Here is a 22,833-nt window from a genome sequence, read left to right as displayed (position 1 = left end):
GACAATTAAAAAGTGCACTAGAACTGTATTAAAGAATAGTACTGAAAAGTTATCCTCTCCTCTCCAGTTAAATAGAACTCAAACTTAAAAAAAGAAAAACCTTAAGAGGAAGTCAATCTTTGCTTCACTCATATGATGCATCATATCCACAGTGAAGCATGGGCATATTAAAAGGTACTCCCATATTGCAAATGTACTCCAGGATATTCTGAGCTCTCTGTTGGTTCATCTTTTATGTTTATTTTTTCCCATCTCTTATGTTTAAACAGTCATGACAAACTGTAAGCTTTTCTGACAGCAAAATGTAAAATATTCACCTTACCTCTTCTTGATCCAACATTTGTGTCTTCAGTTTCTCTACCAATTGGCTCTGTTGATTGATTTCTTCATCCTAGAATTTTAAAGTAACAAGTCATTGTAAGATTACTATTTCCCTGACCAAAATATTTCAAAACTGTTTCTCCAAATTAAACATAGCTTATTTCAATCTCCTAAAAAAATGCTGAAGGCTAGTCATTTGTTTAAATGCTAAGAAATAATAAACATGTTTATTTTTTTTTAAACATGTTTAAATTTATTATTGAAAATAATGGCGATGCAGTTACTTCAAACCTGCCATATTTGCTTAAAATACACATAAAACACCACCTAAAATAAAAACAAAACAAGAACTATTTACTTCTAGTCTCTTTACTGCTCTCGTTTTTCCCTTTCCTGATTCATAATTTGTTATTTTTCATAATAAAGCTGATATAATTAAAGCAGGAAAACATTATTTCCACTTTATTTTGTTCCTTAATCTCCTGCATCACCTTTATTATTGAGTCTAAGATCCCTGATTCTTAGAGAAATCATTTCATTAAGATTCTCCAATGACCCAATGTCTAATTCTCTTTCGAAAATTCTTTTAAAGAAGAGAAGAAAACACAATTATGTCTCATACACAGTTCCTGCACAGAAACAGAAACTGTGATTTTGTATTTTTTATTAATACCATGACCCTTTTAAAAATGTGAGAGTTAGGGGTGCTAACCGCCCCCACCATGGAGTTGAAGATCCACATATATATAACCTCTGACTTCCCAAAAACTTAACTGTTGCTAGCCTGCTGCTGAATGGAAGGCTTACCAATAAAGATAATTAACACATATTAGCACACATTTTTACGTTACTGTGTTACATAAGGCATTTTTACAAGTACAGTAAGCTAGAGAAAAAATGTTATTAAAATCCTAAGGAAAGTATGTTTATATTATTGTACTATATTTGTTTTAAAAATTTACCCATGCAGTTCAAACCAGTGTATCTGAGGGTCAACCTAACAATCACTTTCAAAAGAAACTAAGGTAGATATATATAGGTTCCCTGGATCCATAACATTAAAATTAAAAATAAAAATACCTATGTCATAACATTCCAAAACAAAACAAAACATGAACAACAAGCTACCTTGTCATCAAGTTGTTTGTACAATTTCGCAATTTCTTCTTCACACTTTCTTCTTTCAGCATCAGTAAAGTTTCCAGTAACTCCAATTGTGGCTGCTGGTTTATCATTGGTAATAGTAACATCCTTATCTACTGCAAAAGCTTCCAAGTTGGCTTTCTCTTTGTCAAACTGTTCATCAACAGGCACTGTCTCTCCTAAAATAAGGCAATAACGTAGTTAATAAACATCTACCTGTCTAAAACAAATTATAATTTTATTCAATTTCAGGAGCTCTCGTCAACTTTATCTGCTAAGTCTGAGATTTGAGAAGCTACAATTACTTTTGACGCATCCCTATCTTCTAAATCCAGTCACCAAATCTTGTAAATTTTATTGCTTTCACCCCACTGTGGAACCTTTCCATCTTGATTTTTATAGCTTCTAAGATGGCCTCTGTGCCTCTATTTATTATGTCAGGTAAAATCAGAATTTAAAAGATTTTCATCATTTTTAATTGATGATCCTTAATGCTTAAAAAGTAAAAACGGATATAGTTTATTTATATTCATAACAGAGTCTCAAATTTGTAAAATAGCTTTATATTCATACTCAACAAACTCAAAATGACACATTCATAAATTATTACCATTACGCCATCGGTTGAGTTCATTTTCAAGCCACTGAATGGTGTTCCGCAGGGTCTTATTTTTTTCCTTTTCTCTTTCATATTTCTTTTTCCACTGTTCTGCAGTTAATTCTACATTTACACAAACTGTGTTCTTAATTGTTTTAGCCCTAAGAGAAGTAATTGCAGAAAAAAATTTTTACTAAAATGAATTATTTTCAATTGATACCTACAGATCTCTGTTATATATACACACATATGGCATTTTCGGCTAAGTAATTTAACTTGACTATTCTTGTTAAATTATCTCTATGACTAAATACAAAGAACCATAATTACTATAGTGCTTATTCACAAGCTTAATAAATTTGGGTCAGTCACAAATTGGTGAATATCTTAAAATTTAAAAATCAACCTGATAAGGATAAAGAACAAGGGCCCATATTTCCCCAATTCATTTGGAAGGCTAAATTAATATAAAAAAAATTACTGTTGAAGGTCAAAAATAAAATCATCTTTGACTCTCCTAGGTTAACCAATTCATATATGGTTATCTCATTATATGAACCTGTTACATATGTCAACAGACTAATACAGAATTATATTTGTCAAGTTTTTATTATCTGATGCAAATGCTTATTTTCTTTAATGCTAAATTAAAGCTTCTCAAATAAATTTGACTAAAGTTAACATTTGACTTTCATAATTCAAATCTAAGCACCTTTAAAAATGGACCTTGTTTGTATTATCTCTCAATTAAAAAGTTGTGTCTGGCATACTAACAATCTGCACTGATTTGAATATCTACCTACTTTTCCTAGACTTAATAAACAAAAGACCTATCTATCATTTAAACTTTTTTTTTTTTTTAAAGATTTTATTTGAGAAAGACAGAAGCACAGAGACAGAAGGAAACTCCCCGCTGAGCAGGAAGCCTGACTCAATCTCAGGATCCAGAGATCATGACCTGAGCCACCCTGGCGCCCCTAGACTTTGTATTCTCTTAACAAACCTTTGACCAAACAGGAGTGTAGATTTTGTTTCAGATTCATTGTATGATGATGGAGAACAGCAAATTACAATAGTGGTTCTACAGTTTCCACCTAATGAGTCTTGAAGGATTCTCGTCATCTTACTATCTCGATATGGAACATATGTCTATGAAAAAAAAAAAAAGACCAATGGGTTTCTATGCAATAAAATTTGTTATATATGGGTGACGGGCACTGAGGGGTGCACTTTGATGGGATGAGCACTGGGTGTTATCCTATATGTTGGCAAACTGAACACCAATAAAAAAATAAATTTATATATAAAAATTTGTTATATAAATATGTTGGACTTTAAGTTACAAAGGAATTTTGGTTATTTTAACTGATTAATATTAAAATGGGAACTAAAATCTACATACAAATACTATAAATTCCCAAAAGACAACTAATTCACATATACTGATTGAAACACACCAAATCTTTCACTCAAACATCCATGCATACACATATGTTGATATTTAAATAATCCCCCATAAGATAACAATAGGGAAAGAGAAGACATGTAATACTTACACTTCCCTCAGCCAAAGCAGAAATGACATTGCCAAGAGCAGAAAGTGACTTGTTGATGTTCTTAGCTTCATCTAGTACAGCACCTTCAGCTCCAGTTTTACTAACCTACATACACATTAAGATTCCAAAAGAATGAAACAGAATTTTAAGTTTAAATGATTTTCTAAAAAAAGTTCAGAGGTCACCAATAACCAGCAAACAATAAAATGAAAAGCTTCATGATTTTATTCGCCAATTATTTACTCTATCACTATTTCCTAAGTATTAATTGTCTGAGAACTTGGTCAAGTAACTAGGTGCATGAGAGAATGTGATTAAGGAGATACCAAATTTTATTTTTAGTTTATGTTCCTGAAAATAATAAGTTTACGTATACATTTACAATATACTATTTGTTAACCTCCTCTGCTTCATTAAGAGAGGAACCTTTTAAAATTTGCTAAAGCTTAATCTTGATATTTTAACTGTTATTGATTTTAAAATACATAAGCAAATTCACTTCTTTTAAAAATGTGAAATATATGTATTAAAAATAGGATAAAGTAATATGTTAGCAATGTTGACTGAAGAAACAGCCTCTCAGAATTCACAAAATTAAAGACAGGCTTTGAAGGATATGTTTAAGACTTAAGTAAAAGGGAATGGATATGTTACTTCAATCGGAAGAAACAAAATTAGCAAAACAGCAAAAATAGTTACAGAGATCAACATTAAAACATTTGAACTTATTTTGATTTTCACATAAACTAGAATCAGATTAGTTTACTGTATAGTCTATGATAATTAAATAATCATTGAAAGGAAAAGAAGTAGGTACAACCAAACCAGAAGACTAATGGATAGTTACCAGTTTTCAAAGGGAGCCCCACTGTCAGTATGGTAAAATAGATATCAAAAATTAGGAAGACGGTACCTAATACAATTTATAACTACATATACTGAACAAAAGTCTCAATAAAAACACACTTGAAGTCAAAGGTAACACCTATTGGGGTTGAACTGGATTATGGCACAAATAACAGTAATTTGGAACCAGTTTTTCAGTTTAAGTAAGCCAGTTTTCAGTTTGATGCACTGGCATCAAAGCTTTTCTTTTTTATTAATCTCTCAAATCTGATTTAATAGTTTTTAACATGTTAACAACAATGCTGAAGTCCAAATTCAAACTAAAGTTTATAAAAATGCTTAAGTATCTACTAGAATATAAAGATTTTACCTTTTCACTACCAGCTAAATCAACCAGATAAAGTTTTCCACTCAGCTTTTGTTCCGTTTGCGTGTTCTCTTGTTTTACATTAATAAGAAATATACTGTGGCTCCTAGAGCTATGTTCATTCATATCTGCAATGAAATTACACAAACAACTATAAACAAACACGGCCTTCCCTTACTTAATTTCTAAAGCGTTATTTACATAAAAATCCAATATAATTAATCAAGTTGATAAAGGTATTTTAAGGCAGTTTTGTGCCTAACTAGTGTTAATAGACATTTTACTTACTTGTAACTGCTACATGTCTGTTGGATTTTCCTTCGTCAATGGTATCCATAACTTCATCTGGACTACATACAAAACGCTCTGTGCACCCCTATAAAATAATTTTTTAAAGTATGTCAACAGCCATATTGACAATTGCCAATTTATTACACGGCTTTTTTAAACAAGCATTCTGTATTATTTTATAAGTACCTTTACATAGGGAACTCGATTTTTATCTTCATGAACTGAAAGGTTGGTCTTTGAAACTGAAAAAAAAAAAAAAGTATCAGTAACATTCTCCTAAACTCTAAAACTAGTTATGAAAGAGCTAATTGTTGATTGTTTCCCTTCCCAAGTGGCCTAATAACAATAGGTAAAATTTTAAAATGACACATCACTATTAAAGAAAAGACTCTGTAGAAACAGTAGGAGATTTAAACAGAAATTAATGCAGCAATATAAAATTTGAGGTCCAGGGTAACCTATATTACCTACATTTTGAAAATAACATTATACCAGAGTAGTTTAATAGTTTCCCAGGGCAATGAATCTAACTGACAGCTGCTGAGAGAAGACGAGGACTCAGGACTTCTAATTATAATCCAATTCTCTACTTACTACTTAAACACAAACAACCATAAATATGTGCTTTTTAAAGAAGTTATTCAGCATGTCAAAGGCATTCAACTAACTTTAAAAGGACTTTAAAATACACCTGTTTCTTATAATTTAAGTCCATTTCATTTGGTTACTTAAAAATGGCCTTATATCTGTTTTTAAAAAAGTAATATGCTTTTTAAAATGATAAAAGAATTTAACTTACCATCTAACAGGTCCCTTATCTTATCCAAATAAATTTCAAAATATGAAACCTGAAGGGCAAAGAAATAAAGGGAAAAAGAATCAATTAAAATTTTAAATTCATTCATTTGTTCATTAAATTTATTGGGGTCTGAGGGCTAAACACGATCTAGACAAGAAGGCAGAGTTATCAACAACTCAGTCACAGCTTATGTTCTAATGGCATGATCTGAATTATCTAAACTGCTCATGTAACTAAAAGCAATTTCCATTACGTATCCTCATCTAAAATGAATTAGACTCATGAGAAGATTAAGAACCTTTGAGTTCAGTAATAAACTCCTTCATTTTATAGAGAAGGAGGCTAAGACAAAAGAGAGTTTGTGATCTTGTTTAAGGTCATCTAAGGGCAGAAGAACCCCAGTTTACTAATTCTAATGATTTTTCTACTATAATTTCCATAAAATAATTTTTAAAAAGGAAGAGCATTTATTATTTCTTGGAATAAAATTATTCTAGGTATAAAACAAAATGCAATCTTTCCCCAAGGATTCTACCTTAATATGAAATTCCAAATTTTCATCCATGGAGTAAATGTAATTAAAAATATCTTGCACTATTCTTGGAATAATCCCCATGCCTTCTGGATCATGAAGCTTACCCTAAACAGAAAACAAAATGAGACTTTAAGAAGTATGAATTAAAAGTAAAAACTTCCAACCTATAATTTGTAGTCAATAGAGAATAGTAATTGTAATTGTTGCCATTTTTTGGTGAAAACAACTCTACAAGGTATCTAAAAAAATCCAATTCAACTATTATGTATTAGTAAGTTACACATAAACACTGCAGGTCAACAAGGGTTATCAACTGATCTTAGCCTTTTATTTAATCACTAGATTTAGATTATCCATGCTTGTGCAATGAACATATTTTTGAAAGGTTTGTTTCTTCTCATGTAAGTCTTTATTGTTCCTTCAAGTCAAATCCACGTAAATACAAGAAATGTTTTTGTTCTCTGTAACTTTATGGAAATGAGTAATATGAATTTATTACACTAAAATAAGCATAGAATGCTCAGATAAATGATAAAGATGTTTTGTAGCAACAGCATAAGATAATAAATATGCTGTTTTCTAGATGCAAAGTTTGGACAGGTTCACATCTTATTAATAGCAGCACTGATAACTGTGGAGACATTCATATTAAAGAAGAGTAGTAGGTATTTGAAGAGAATTAATTGCTCTGAATAGAAATGAAAACATTAAAACATTCAAAATTTCAAATTCCTCATTATTATAAGGTAGTAGAAAATTCCCTGCTAATTCTAAAATGCTATATATTGTGGTTATGTTGATAAAACAAAGCTAAATATGATTTCAAGTATATAACTTCATTATTCAAACTCCAGAACTGATTAAATTCCAATAGTGATGTTACCTGTATATTATTTGTACTGGAGAAAGTAATAAAGAGTAAATAAAGATGTTTAAGCATGGTAAAATCATTTACCAAATAATGACTGAATATACTATTTTGCAAACCACATGCAAGTATAGTTATGAAATGTTACCTCCATTGTGTGTGTCTTCCCAGAGGATGTTTGTCCATATGCAAATATTGTTCCATTGTATCCCTCAAGTACATCTATGACAGAATAAGAAATTTTATACCTCAGGGGATTTCTTTTCCTTAAGCGAGATATATAAGAAATTACTTAAGAATGTTAGAAAACATTCTGAAAAAATTAATATAGATATTAACCCTGTTCCTCATCCAGACATAATCAAATCTGCAAAACAAAATATTTGTGGGAAGAATGGTGAGGAAGATGGACTTTTTTTACACTAATATGAAAGATTCCATCAAAGTCGAAGTTCAATTCATGAAAGATTTATTATAAAGATACTGAAGAAAAAAAATAAGAATACATCAGTATTAATTTTCTTAGTGATGATCCACCTGAGCAATTATTTTCTCTCCAGCCCAGATTACTTTCTGTGGTCATTAAAACACAAATTTTACATTCCATTGTTTATAACCTCTTATGGAAGTGTAGATCTCAAATGCCTTTACACCTGTATTCCAAACCTTTATGTGACCTGAAAGAAAAAATTTTCTGCAAATTTACATACAGATATGAATTCACTTTTATAAACAGGACTAGTGATTAGTGGTTAAGTGGTGGTTAAAGCTTACAAATCCAAAGAACAGTCCTCAGTATAACAAGCCCAGTTGTACCTCAAAAATAAATTCTCAAATTCTCTGTGAAATTAAAAATAAATCTTTTTTCTAGCTTTGTGTATACTGCAAGATTTATCTTTTTTCTACTATTTATTCTAAAAGGAAGCCAAAGTAAAAAGAGAAGCCAAAGTAAAAAGAGAAGCCAAAAAAAAGAGAAATAGTAGAAGCTAAGTAAATGAAAAAGCAGGACAATCCTGGTTCTTTTTCTTAAATTGATTTTTAAAAAAGAATAAGAACAATCCCAACACTGGGTACTAGATATTAACAGATTTCCTACAGAAGCATTTATTAATGGGAAAAAGAAGGTACTTAAGTTTTAAGAGCTCTCAAATCACATTTAAAACAGATGGCACTGGAGGCACCTGGGTGGCTCTTGATTCAACATCTTGATTTAGGCTCAGGATCATGATCTTGGGTGGTGAGATCAAGCCCCACATTGGCTTTAGATTCTATCTTTCCCGCTGTCCCCTTCACCACCTTCAAAAATACAGATGGCATTGCAGTATTTCTGAACAAGAAATCATCTTGAGAAAAAAGTACTGGATCTTTTCCAATTCACTTCTTTTACATATAATTGTTCTGAGTATACCTATATCATACCTTCTGCTTAAGATCTTTTAATCAGTCAAGTAAAACCTAGGGATAAAATCCAAGGTTTGCTATAGCTATAAATATTGGTAAGTGAATTAACACATGACTTTCTCAAGATCACATTAAGTAGCATATGTCTATAGGGAATTACAGAATATTTGTGGTTATGTGAAACTGTATTATAACATGAGGGGACTCAGGATAATAAACATATGCAATACATTTGTTTTGGAGACTTCAAGTGTAACTTTAAAAATTTCGTATGAAAAAAAAAATTTCGTATGATTACAGAGATTACAGAATATACAACATTCAAATATTTACTGAGCACCTGCTATGATCTATCCTCTGCACCTGGTGCAAGGGATAGTAACAATAACTGATTAGGTGTTTTCTAGACATGCCACATTATCACTGAAGTAGTTTAATAAACGTTTTTAGCAATTAGGAAAGTAATTTTGCCTACTTTCAAATCCAGCCCTGCCTCTGCTTTCTATAGTGACTTATCCCCAACAAATCTAAATATACAAATAAAGATAATACATTTTATAATGAACACCCTATAACCATCACCACGATTCTATCTTAACATTTTGTAATTTTAATGTTTAATCATGTATATATCCATACATCTGTTTTAATGCATTGCAAAGTAGACTGCAGACTTCAACACACTTTCACCTAAATACTTCACCATATATGTGTCGTTAATTAGGATTCATTTTTTAGTTTTATTCCTGAGTTAAAATTTATATACAATGAAATGTCTTTATCGTAAGCATGGATATTTAAAAAAACAAAAGCAGGGGCAGCCCGAGTGGCTCAGTGGTTTAGTGCAGCCTTTGGCCCGGGGCGTAATCCTGGAGAGCAGGGATTGAGTCCCACATTGGGCTCCGTGCATGGAGGAGCCTGCTTCTCCCTCTGCCTGTGTCTCTCCCTCTCTCTCTCTCTTCTCTGCGTGTGCCTCTCATGAATAAATAAATAAATAAAATCTTTAAAATAAAATAAAAAACAAAAGCAACACTCATCTATTTGAAAATCCTAGAAAGCATACACCTGTAATGAGAAAAAATCTGGCATTTTTCGACCTGGCTCTTGTTTGCTTTCTCAGCTCTACCTTCCACCACCCTTCCTCTCATACTGCTGTTCTGTGTCAATCAAAATGATCAAATCTGACAATTTCAGATGGTTCAATTTCAGTCACACCATAATGTATGTTGTTCCCCACATTGTGACACTCTTCTCATGTGGGTATGTCTTGGCACATGTACCATCTCTGCCTGGAAGGGATCCCTCCTCCTTCCTACTCTTTGTGCATCCTTTAAGACTAGCTTAGGCTTTACTTTTTTTTCTCAAACCCAACTATACATATATATATATATGTATAAATTTGGAGGAGTCTCATCCTATGTGTTCTTGTAACATCTACATTTAAACATTATACATATCACTGCATATTACAACTGCCAATAGATTTATATGCCGTCTTTAGCAACTTTTAAACTCCTTGAGGCCAGGACTGTGCTCAACTCCTTACAGTGCCTGGCACTCACTTAGTAAGAACTCAAATGCTTACTGAATGATTATTACCATTACTAACACACAGCATTTTTCTAAAGCCTCCCTCCTTCTATAAAACATACATTTGCTGTTCTTGTGAGAAACAGAGAACAACTATGGACAAGTATCACTTCTCTCATACTCTGTAAAAAAGAAAAACATTATTTAGTATGTCTAAAAGTCACTTATCTCTTTGAACTTCAGTTCCTCACTGGCAAAGGGGAAGGCTTAGAAGAAGGCTACAAGAATTGAAAGTCCTCATATGGAATTATTATTGCTAACATATGAGAGTATACAATGTGCCAGGCTATAATAATTTTTCATATACTAATATATAATCCTCACAAAAACCCTGTGAAAGGTACTTTTAGTCCCACTACACTGAAACTAAGAACAAAGAGATTAATTTGCCTCTACTTCCACAGCTGGCAAGATGGAGCTGGGATGCAAACCCAGACAGTCTTGGTTCTAAAGACATACTCTTAACCACTGCACTGTATTATATGAAACACAGAAATTAAAATAAATACATGGCAAGCCACATCTGCAAAAATTGTAAGTTAATATAGTGGCAGACAGTTCAGGTCAGGAAGCTATGGTAGGAAATCTATGAATGCCTGGTATGATGCATAGCATATAGCAAGTATTGAATAAATGCCAACTACTTCATACAGGGAAGTGAAAAGACATCACTCAGATTTGGAATTCACTAGAGAATACAAGTGGGTAAGCCTCGTTCAAAATAAAGAAAACCTAAAAAAATAAAAAATAAAAAAATAAAGAAAACCTATCTAATGATCTACAGAAAGGGGAAATAGCTTTGTACAAAATCAAGTTTTTATATATATATATATATATTTTATATATATATAGTTTTATATATAGTTTATATAAAACTATATATAGTTTTATATATATATATATATATAAACTCGTATAGAAATTTATGAAACAGGGATGCCTGCCTGGGTGGCTCAGCAGTTGAGCATCTGCCTTTGGCTCAGGGCGTGGTCCCGGAGTCCCAGGATTGAGTCCTACATTGGGCTCCCTGCAGGGAATCTGCTTCTCCCTCTGCCTATGTCTTTGCCTCTTTCTGTGTCTCTCATGAATGAATGAAACAGTACTTTAGCCAACTGTCAGGAGGAGCCCAGAGAATACTAGCTGCTTCAGGTCATCCTTGGCAGCCTGCTCTTCAAATCTGTTTCAGAAGAAATACCAACTCACCCATCATTTTGCTAATTGTTGCCTACCAGAAGTTTCTAACTATGGCCTTCCACTGGATGTGTTTGCCAGTGACTGTCCCAAGTATACCCTGTGATGTATTTAATTGGTTTTCTGTCCTATCTCACCAAGCACCCACGACCTATCCCCACCTCATCTCTTTCCTTAAATCTATGTATTTAATGGTAACTCCTCCACATTCATAATCTTCTCCAGGACAACTCTCATTACCTACTATATCTAGTCTCCTCCAAAGGGGTAGAGAGCATTTGGGTAAAGATAAAAGGAGTAAGTCATAGCCAGGTGATACTTTTCTTACATAAATTATAAATCTAGCAAAGAAGCTGGAAAGACACATTGATAGAACTTCCCATTGTAATAGTTGCTTGAAGCCTAATTTTGTAGTGAAAATACTATAGGCTATGAATTATCCCAAGCACAACATGGTTGATTAAATCAAGAGAAAAATTAATTTTCTTAGAAGAGAGGAAACAAACAGCAATTGATAACTGTTGTGTGCTTGCTTCTCTATACCAGGCCCTGGGTGAAAGTTCTTTTTCATGAATCACCTTTTAAAATCTTCATAGCACCTTTATCTTACAAAACAAGAAACAGATGTAGAAAGGTTAGGTAATTTGCCAAAAGTCACACAGCTAAAAGTGGCAGGGTCTAAGTTTCAATCTAGGTTTGTCTGACTCAAAGCCCACGTTCTTATCCACACTGAAGATAAAAGAACTGCTATTCAGAATTCAGTTCCAAACAGTAAAGCAGGAATTTGCTGCGAAATCTAAGGGACCTAAGTTTTGAGAAGAGAAGGGAAATTTCACTAAAAGAATGATGTCATCTTAAAACTGTAAACAGTAATGAAACAGAACAGAAGGTAATAGAAACATGACCTTAACACTTCAGGACAATAGATTTCAAAGAGTTCTGAGAAAGACAGGTGTGAGATTATTATTAAGAGCCTATGGGGGGATCCCTGGGTGGCGCAGCGGTTTGGCGCCTGCCTTTGGCCCAGGGCGCAATCCTGGAGACCCGGGATCAAATCCCACGTCGGGCTCCCAGTGCATGGAGCCTGCTTCTCCCTCTGCCTGTGTCTCTGCCTCTCTCTCTCTCTCTCTCTCTCTCTCTCTGTGACTATCATAAATAAATAAAAATTAAAAAAAAAAAAAAAAAAAAGAGCCTATGGGGCGCCTGGGAAGTTCAGTGAATTAAGCAACCAACTCCAGTTTTTGGCTCAGGATGATTTCATGGTTGTGGGATCAGGTCCCACATCAGGCTCTATACTCAGCACACACAGTCTGCTTCAGATTCTCTCCCTCCCTCCCTCCCACTTATGCATATTCTCTCTTTCTCTCTCTCTCTCTCATAAATAAATAAACAAACAAACAAACAAATAAATAAATAAAATCTTTAAAAAAAGAAAAAGAAAAAGAAAACCCACTATATGGCCAAGGATGTGTGAGATAAAAATCCCTAGAATAGTATGAGAAAAACGAAAGCCCAGATTAAGTAAGTCTAACCAAAACAAAACAAAAACTAAGCCCCTAAAAAGAGCTTTTAAAATATTCAGAAAAAGACTAATGTCTGACTAGACTTGCACTGCCCAGAAAATAAAATGTTAATAAATAATATAAGACAAAGCTATTATCATTTTATTACCACCTTCTATGATATTATCCTCAAAATGGAACATAATACCCTTATCAAGAGAGACTTTAAGATTGAGGTGGGTAAGAGCAAAAGAACAATTTTAAATGAGCTCAAGTTTGTAGTCACAAGAGAATCACATTCCATGGATAAAAATTTCACAGCTGGGATCCCTGGGTGGCGCAGCGGTTTAGTGCCTGCCTTTGGCCCAGGGCACGATCCTGGAGACCCCGGATCGAATCCCACGTTGGGCTCCCGGTGCATGGAGCCTGCTTCTCCCTCTGCCTGTGTCTCTGCCTCTCTCTTTCTCTGTGTGACTATCATAAATAAATAAAAATTAAAAAAAAAAAATTTCACAGCTACCACAGCTGATTTTTAAAAGCCATGGAGAACAAAAACAATAGAAAAATGACTAACTTGGTAAATGTTATACTCACTTTCAAAAAGGAAAAATGATAAGGTAATTTTCGGTCACCAAAATTTCACTAAAAAAAAAAAAGCTATGGTTGAACTAACCTCATTTCTTGCTTGGATAGGGTCACCCAACTAATACTTAGGGGAAACACCAGCCTGGTGTATCATGACTTCATAAAAAGATCCAAGTTTTCCATCATATCCTTGTTCATATGTTGACAAACTAAAAACTAGGTAACTGCATAAGAGAATATGAAGTCAGCTGAATACCTCGTGTGACTTAATTAACAGCCAAAAACCTTATTCAGTTTTTAGAAGACCAGGCTAAGGACCACCCCATTAAGCATTTTATAAATGATGTGAAGTAATAGTTTTCAAATAACAACGTCTATAAATAAAGAGTTTAACAGAATTTCAAAGTCCTTGACACCATATTAGGTGTAATCAAATACACTGATAGCCAACATACATATCTAAAAAGATAACTGTAAAAACAAAACTCAAAATATAATCAAGAGCTAAAATGAGTAAGATGGAACCCACACTTAAAAGCTTATAGTCAAATTAAAAAACTCCAATATTTAAGTGTGGAATGGGGTTTAATGCTGGCTACAGCAGATGAGAAAAATACCTACCTGTACACTTAAATTGCCGATGAGTTCATGAATCAATACCTTAATATTATTTAAAAAACTAATGTAAAATCTTAGGTTGAACTGATGAAAAAAGTATGCCAAAATCAAAGAATATAATTACGTTCTAGAACAGATCCACTTGGAAAACTATTTGATGCCTACAAACAAAGGTGACATTCCCTGTTCCTCTTTGTTACAATCATTTATAGAATCAAGTTAATTTTCCATCACCTTCCATGACTATTTCAGTATCCAGTCCACGGTCTCTCACTAATACCACTCATTTTGTAATTCTTGGTGGTTGCAAAGTCCATGTAGTAGACAATCCTACTAAAATACCCTGGTCTCTCAGTTCCTGGACCCAGCTATCTCCATGATCTTGTCCTTTACTCTTTCAGATGCCAACTCCATAATCATACTCTAGACCTTTTCATTACTACTGACACTGCCTCCCTAATGTCAATTATGTACTACCTCCTATTATTCCTTCTAGTACCCAGAATCCAACAAACCTTTGATCCCACTCAGACTGTAACACACTAATCTTACTTCTTTTTACTGTCCCTCAAACCCACTCCCCCCACCTATATTCTCTCCTTCCCCTCATTCACCTTAGATTCTATGGTTCACTTGTACCATCATTCTCTTGACACCATCCTCAATTGTCTTGCCCTTCTCTCCCTCTTTTGTAACCGCCTAGCAAAACCCCAAGTAGGTAAATTTGACTCTTCTGGCAGCTAACCTCAAAATGGATCCTTGGCAATGTTGCCAGGCAATACTGCCACATTTCCCTAATTCACTCACTTCTACTGTCAGACAACTTCATTCTTTTTCCTAGAACCCCCTATCCCATCCTCATGCTGGAGTAACTTTGCACCCTGTATCATAGATAAAACAAAATTAGTATGAAGAGAACATCTACATTTTCTTCCATCACACTTAGAGATTTAGTGCATTCAAAATCTCTACCTTTTCTCCACTTACTGGATGAACCGTTTATGCTCCTACTTAACCCTAACCTGTCCACCTTTATACTGAATCCCATCCCCTCTACCCTAGTGAATGCTGTAAGAAGACAGGCTTTAGGGATCCCTGGGTGGCGCAGCGGTTTGGCGCCTGCCTTTGGCCCAGGGCGCGATCCTGGAGACCCGGGATCGAATCCCACATCAGGCTCCCGGTGCATGGAGCCTGCTTCTCCCTCTGCCTATGTCTCTGCCTCTCTCTCTTTCTCTCTGTATGACTATCATAAAAAAAAAAAAAAAAAAAAAAAAGAAGACAGGCTTTAGCCTCAATCTAAGAAGTACTTTTTAACAATTAGAGCTGACCAGAGGTAGAGTAAATTATATCACAAAGTAATTGCTATTTAACTGTAAGATCCTTTTGACAAAAGGGATTTCTGTAGTAACTCGAAGTCCAGAAAATCACTCATACCCTCTCAGCTCTAGGGTTCTACGGTTTTGGAAAATATAAACCCAGAAAAATGTTAATATAAATTAATAGTATTAACTGGAATGTACACACTTTTCTCACCCTTGGTAACCTCTAGTAAATTCCTCAAGTGTTTTACTGTTGAACACAAGAGGAGTCTTTGGAGAAGAACAATGGAAATGGAAGAATGATAGACTGCTACTATTTTCTACTATTTAGAAACCCGCCTAACCGTTTTGTATTCATTCTCATGCTGGTGTATTTCCAGAACTGCTAATCTCCTGGGAATATCTAATAAAACTGCATCTTCCAAGAACAAATATGTAACACTAACATTCTTATAATAGCCTTCACTAGGTACTGTATATAAATTAGATCATGGAATCTGAGCAATAATGTATTTACTAATTAGATTTGATCTTTGTATTACTTAAACTGTCTTCTACAATTAACTAAAAAGAGGGGGCATTAAAATGAAAAAAAAAAAAAAAAGTGCAAATGGCAAAGATCCCAAACAAAACTTCACTTATTGTTGAGACTACAACAGGTTAAGTATCCTTACCTTTAACAATCTTCTTTGCACAGTCATTATACACTTGTTCTTGAGAGGTGTTTGACTGGAACACTCGGTCAAATGCGTAAGGCTTGGACTGAAAAACAGAAATAAAGGGTTTCAACTACAGAAATTAAAGGTGAATGGACACTTCTTGAAAGTTCCTTTAAAGATGTCATCATATATTTAACTTTCTAAATAGGGTACCTTCTATGCATTACTTCATGTCATAGAATCTTGTGGAAAGGACCGTAGGGATCACCAAATATAAATCCACTAGAATAAACTCCACAAAATCAAAAATGTCTGTTTTAGTCTTTGTTATATTTCCAGGGCCTAGGACTATTACAACAGGCACTCAAATATTGCTGAATGAATTTTTATTTAATGAGTGTCTACTCTGGCAAGTACTTAAGACTCTAATTTCAATAATATCATCTTGCAGATAAGAAAACTAGAATCCTGAAAGGTACAAAAGGTGTTAATGACAAAATTAAAATTTAAATTCAAATCTCCTGTCAGTTCAGAGCTCCTTCGACTATTCTCATTAAGCTTTCCATCTTACACCAAATTTTTCAATCATTTCATTCATTTAACAAATATTTATGGAATGTATGATATACTAGATATACATCTTGCTAGAATGATGACCAAGACAGACATACTCCCTGCTTTAGTGGAAGGTAATAGTGGGGCAAACATCAAATAATTAAACGACTAGAATTCTGACTCATGCGACAGAGTGCCATGGGAGCATATAAGAGAAGAACCTGCATCTGGGAGAAGGCAGAAGAATGCCAGGGAACCACTCTGGAGAAGGGATGTTTAAGAAGTGAAAAAGAGTAGCACCTAGGGATCCCTGGGTGGCGCAGTGGTTTAGCGCCTGACTTTGGCCCAGGGCGCGATCCTGGAGACCTGGGATCGAATCCCACGTCGGCTCTTGGTGCACAGAGCTTGCTTCTCCCTCTCTGCCTGTGTCTCTGCCTCTCTCTCTCTCTCTGTGACTATCATAAATAAATAAAATTAAAAAAAAAAAAAAAAAAAAGAGTAGCACCTAACTCGCTGCCTGTCTCTTCAATACCAGTCATGGAAGGGTGAGTGCAGGAAGTAGCTTAGGTATTGGACACCTAAAGATTCTAAGACAGAAAGGAACCTGCAGGATGCAAGAAAGCAACATAAGTTGAAAGTAAAAGGAGCAAAGATTCAACGCAAATGATAACACAGTGAAAAGATAAACAATATCTTAGTGTTATTTTGAAAAGTTTTGACCTTGTGAGTCCCCTTTTCAGAGGGATCTTGAGGACTCATTTAGAAAAATAACATAGTCTGAAGAATGAACCAGAGGAATGGAATGAAAAAAAAAAAATCAGTGTACAGTGTCCATGCAAGTGAAGGAAAAATTATCAAGGAGGGAGTGATTGTGTCACATTGAGCTGTGAGGTCAAGGCAAAACTGAAAGACATCCAATGACAAAGTAGAGCAGAAATGTGGCTGTGGGTCTAAAGAGGTTTTTTTTGTTGTTTATTTATTTAAACCACTATTGTCTACCCTCTGCAGCTGAAAGGATTCCTAAAGAATATACTATAACTTTACTTTAGCATCAATTAAAAGGAGGCATCTTTTTTTTTTTTTTAAGATTTTATTTATTTACTCATGAGAGACCCACACAGAGAGAGAGAGGCAGAGACACAGGCAGAGGGAGAAGCATGCTCCATGCAAGGAGCCAGACGTGGGACTCAGTCTTGGGTCTCCAGGATCATACACTGGGCCGAAGGCAGCACTAAACCACTGGGCCACCGGGGCTGCCCAAAAGGAGGCTTCTTAATGTCTGATTATTCTTTGACTATGGGATACATAAAAGTGTCCTTTTGCTAAGATTCTACAAAGACATTAACATTCAATTTTACAGGTACAACTAAAAAAGAGACAATCTTTTACTGATTGTACAAGATGTATTTGTGACAACTTTGAAAACACAAGTACAATCAAATAACAATCACCAGCCAAAGATAAACCACACTATTTTTTCTACATGCAAAGTAAATTTTCCTCTTCATGTATCCAGCAAACATGTATTATCTGTAAGGTACCAGGTATTATAAATGAGTAAAAGAATTTTAAAAATGAAAAAAAAAAAAGAATTTTAAAAATGTTATTTAATTTATACCAACTGTAGGGTTCAAAGAACAGAGAATAAGGCTGGGTAGAATCTTGAAACAAAACTAAGAAACTGTATGCTAGGATCTAATATAAATGGTCAAGTAATATTCACTGAATTGAAATGGAGACAATCTCTAGCATTAAGGAACTCCTAAGTTGGTAAAAGAGTCAAGAACAGACTGAAAGTAGCTAAAATATACATTTAATAAAAAATGTATAAAAGTACTATGAAAGCAAAAATTAAATAATGATTAATGCAAATTTTGCTTGCATGAAACAAAGTAACCAATAGAAGATAGGTAATATTATGAAGACCACTGCATCCCTCCAAAAGAATAAAATTTTGTTAAAATAAACATTTAAAAATATAAAGAACAATACTGAGCTTTATAGAAGTCACTGCCATTTTTAAGTCATCAATAAAAAGTTTGTTATAAACCATTTAGATAATAGATATACCAAAAACAGTGGATGATAGTAAAACCTGCCTAAAAAGTACTTTTATGCAGCTGTTTACTATAGCATTCCTTATGGCAAATATGCAAACTAAAAAATAAGCTGGATTCAGAGATTTTTTTTTAGATGTTACATCATTGCTAAATCAAAAATTAACTTAAGCATCAAGTTGACAAAAATCTTACTTTAATTCCAAAACTAAATAATTCTGTTAAGTAAGGTAAATGTTTTAATTAGAGATCTAACCAAGAAGTTACTAACTGATCATGACTCCCTGGAATGAAAAACAAGACCCGTGAAACGTAACTACTACTTCTAATGGTCTACAATGAAGGGCCATCTCTTAACTTAAAAATCTTCCAAATAAAATAAGCAAAGGAAAATTCATGATCTGGATGTCCTTATCTTAAAAACCTGGTTCTTGGCCTTGAAATGTACATTATATAGTCTTATTTCTATGAGACTTCAAAGATACTCCAAGTCATAAGATGCATTCACATCTGACTCAGGCTTCAAGGAGACAAAACCAAATCCAAATAAGCTTATATTTGAACTGTAACTATAACTTAAATTTTTCTTTAAGATTTTATTTTTAATAATCTCTGTACCCAATGTAGGGCTGGAATTCACAACCCTAAGTTCACGAGTCCCAGGATCCATTCCATTGACTGAGCCAGCCAGGCAATTCATCCATTAGATTTCTTAAGTGAAATGGTTCCTGTTTATATCTGCAGAGACTGGACCAAACACCAAATCTGGTTATAAAGGACACTCTCTTAGCAGGAATATATCTTTCTCTGGAATACTGAATACAATGATCATTAGATCACATCAGATTTTCCTTAGTTTGACTATGATTGTTAGCTAACATTCCACAATTGTACAGATAGGAGAGCTGCTGCTTCTCTCTTTTTAAAATATTTGAGAGAGAGAGAGAGAGAGAGAGAGCGAGCACCCACGTGCTTGTGTGCAAGGTGCTCACCTGGGCGGGCAAGGGTCATAGGGAGAGAATCTTCAAGCAGACTTCCCACTGAGCCTGAGGCAGGGCTCACTCTCCGGACCCATGAGATCATGACCTGAACCAAAAACAACCACCCAGGCACCCTCGCTTCTTCTTTTAATTTTCACTCTTAAGGTAATCAGGATCAAACACTGTATCATAATTCATTTGAAAAGAGAAATTGTATTGAGCTGTAGGCAAGGAACTGGACAAGATGATTTAATTAGATTTTACTTTCCTCCAATTTCAATTAACTACAACAGCCTGTTCTGACAACTTCTACAGTATACCATATAAGGAAGGATGATTAGTTAAGACACTTAGCAATACAAAAAGGCATGTTTCACTTTTATGATGCAAAAAAGTAATTTTTTTCTATTGATTTTTTTTCTGGAGTTTTCAGCAGGCTTATTTCAACTACATAAGGTGTTTCTCTTGTCCTCCTGTGGATAAATTATTTTATTTAAAGCAAATTCTATCTTTATCAAGTCAAGGTTTTCCTTTAGTAATCCATTTATTTCATTCAATATATGATATTTATACCTCTTCAACAAGCACTTTATTACCCAAAAAATCTTTATAAAAGGCTGTACACACAGAGAAACACTATAGGATTACAAGATTTGCCGGCCATGGGATCATATTATATTAAAACCACTGACATAACAGGAAAAAAAAGCTTGGACAAAATACTGGAAACTGAACTTAGATGAAAATAAGAATCCTTAAAAATTATTTTCTATAGGAGCACAGATTATATCTCTTATTCAGTAACATTATAAGCTAAAATAGCTGTCCTTTAATTTAACCAGAAGATCGTGTACAAGTGTTTTAAAAACATGTTTAAAATAATTTAGTTTTAAATGCCGCATTGCAGCAATTCCTTCTTAAAACTGTTGATTTTGAATCAGGATTTAGTAAAATGAACAAAACAAACCAAGACATGACTTTATCTAAAAATTTTCAAATTTCATTCTCCCAGCTATCCCTTATAAATTTTCAAACAGCCTTTAAAAAATTCATTAAAAAAATTGACTTCAGAGTAATCAATGACTTTGTATATCAAAAGACCAGTTCTTGAAAATATGAACTAAACATGGCCCCTTTAGGGCCATGTGACTTCGTTGTATTTCTGCTTAAACTTAAAAAAGAAAAAAAAGACTAAAAATGCTTACCAGTTTACCTAAAGGCCAAGTGTGTATTACTGATTCACAATTCAATCACCTATCCTTTATTTCTATTATCATTTACATTTATTTACATTGTTAAGAAACTTAAATAAGGAACTTTTAAGAACTTTATCCAAAGGAAATAACCTAGTATACAAGTGTGCTTCCTGTGGTAATTAATTTTTTTCTTTTAACTCCTCATATGTCGCATTTGGGCAGAAAGTTGCTTTCTCAACATAGTTTGTGAATCCTAAATCTTATCATTCCAACAAATGAATCTTGAATAATACTTATAGATTTGTTTGAACACCCACGCAAATCTGCAAAAAATAATACATTCTTAATACAAGTCTTAAAGGAAAATTGTTTTGTGTCAATTACTGCCATAGCTCAATAATCACAAAAATTCTATGAGAAACTAGTATCCAGTTTGTCAACTAACCCAGCCCTTGCAAGCTTCCTGATTCCACGTCAGAGAGCATTCTAAAGCAAAAGGTGACTACTTCTGTGCTTCTGAGTGTTAACATGTCATTTATAGTTTCTCCCAAGAACTTGTTAACAAAAAACCAGCCCCACAGTCTTCACACAGTAGCTGGCAGTTGTTCGTATGCAATTTAATGACTTGTTGCCAAAAGCCTACCCAGCAACAAAGAGCTATAACATTCATTTTTCTAAAGCTGAACTTTGCAAACTGTCACATAAAAACTTTTAAAGAACTTCAGTCTTGTCTTATAGATCAATGCTTTTAATTATCAAAGTCCCTTCTCCTGTGACCTTCTTTGTCCTATTTCCAAACTAAACTGTGCAAACAATATGCTAAATATGGAATGCCATGGGAGAAAAAAAAAAATTAACATTTAGATTTTGTACCAGAATAGCCATGTGGAAAAAAGCTCTGCCACAATGGCATTACCAAGAAATATACATTTAATTTTTAGTCACAATTCAGTATTCTGTAGGCAGTGTCCTACAACCCATTTTATCTTGAACTAGGAATGCAAAATATTTTCAGAGACCTTTCAATACCAGATATCAAACCTCAAAAAAAAAAAAAAAAACCAATAAAAATAAAAAATAAACCATACATCTGGGTTTCCCTGACAACAATCAGCCAGCTCTGGTTATGTTTTATACTCCAAAGGACACTGTTTCTCCATCCTCGAGATTATCAAAATCAATTTCTCTTCAGGATAGAACTAGGGATCGAATACTAAACAAGAAATCCAGTTTACTGATTAAATTTTATTTTTTTAAAAGCCTGGTTTATGGTACTTTGATACACACACAATAAGTTAACCGTCTTCGCTATACTGTTACCCCGTAAGAGCCACTAAGAGATTATAATTCTGGGCACTTACTTGACCCAATCTGAGTTGGCTAGATCTGCTAGGAACCTGAACAAAACTGCTCACTCCCATTTCACAAGAAAACTCAGGTCTTTTAACAGTCCTCGATTCGCCGCTTGTAGTACTTCATAGAACGTTCATTCATCGCTCAAAGGGCAGGTGGGTGAACTCAGGATATACATGCATATTTGTATTTGTTTGATAATTTTCCTCCTCCCGAGAGGCAAATACAGTCCATAAGCAGCTGATCTTTCATTTCCATACAACTAAGTATCTTTACACACAGAGATTTACACAGAGAGATTTTTGCCGATCATCAAAGCTCAGCATTCCTAGCTGAACTCCCATCTTGCACGTGTTACAAATAGTAAACTTGGAGGTAGTCCAAAGCAACAGCAACAGTAACCGCGCACACACGCAAACACAGGCAAACGTGCACTCCACTCACTCCCCGGACGGTTCCTGCAGCGCCCCAGGTGGGGGAGTGTCCAGACGGGGACCGGGAGC

General features: G+C 34.1%; 1 protein-coding gene across 1 annotated transcript in view; it reads right to left on the bottom strand.

Annotated features, from left to right (window-relative positions):
- The window catches only part of KIF5B (kinesin family member 5B), a 44,712-nt gene that overhangs the window by 21,094 nt on the left and 785 nt on the right, over window positions 1-22,833 (bottom strand). Inside the window, exons 2-13 of the mRNA XM_041766543.1 lie at window positions 16,205-16,292; window positions 7,473-7,546; window positions 6,457-6,561; window positions 5,922-5,970; window positions 5,309-5,364; window positions 5,120-5,207; window positions 4,835-4,959; window positions 3,619-3,723; window positions 3,066-3,211; window positions 2,075-2,223; window positions 1,450-1,643; window positions 323-391 (exon numbers count right to left, since the gene is read on the bottom strand). Of these exons, the coding sequence (XP_041622477.1) occupies window positions 323-391; window positions 1,450-1,643; window positions 2,075-2,223; window positions 3,066-3,211; window positions 3,619-3,723; window positions 4,835-4,959; window positions 5,120-5,207; window positions 5,309-5,364; window positions 5,922-5,970; window positions 6,457-6,561; window positions 7,473-7,546; window positions 16,205-16,292 (1,248 nt within the window). The remainder of the gene's footprint in view (window positions 1-322; window positions 392-1,449; window positions 1,644-2,074; window positions 2,224-3,065; window positions 3,212-3,618; window positions 3,724-4,834; window positions 4,960-5,119; window positions 5,208-5,308; window positions 5,365-5,921; window positions 5,971-6,456; window positions 6,562-7,472; window positions 7,547-16,204; window positions 16,293-22,833) is intronic.

The sequence above is a fragment of the Vulpes lagopus genome, chromosome 8 (genome assembly GCF_018345385.1).
Source record: "Vulpes lagopus strain Blue_001 chromosome 8, ASM1834538v1, whole genome shotgun sequence".
Classification (NCBI taxonomy): Eukaryota; Metazoa; Chordata; class Mammalia; order Carnivora; family Canidae; genus Vulpes; species Vulpes lagopus.
The sequence above is the reverse complement of the archived record's forward strand: the minus strand, read 5'-3'. Positions and strand labels throughout refer to the sequence as shown.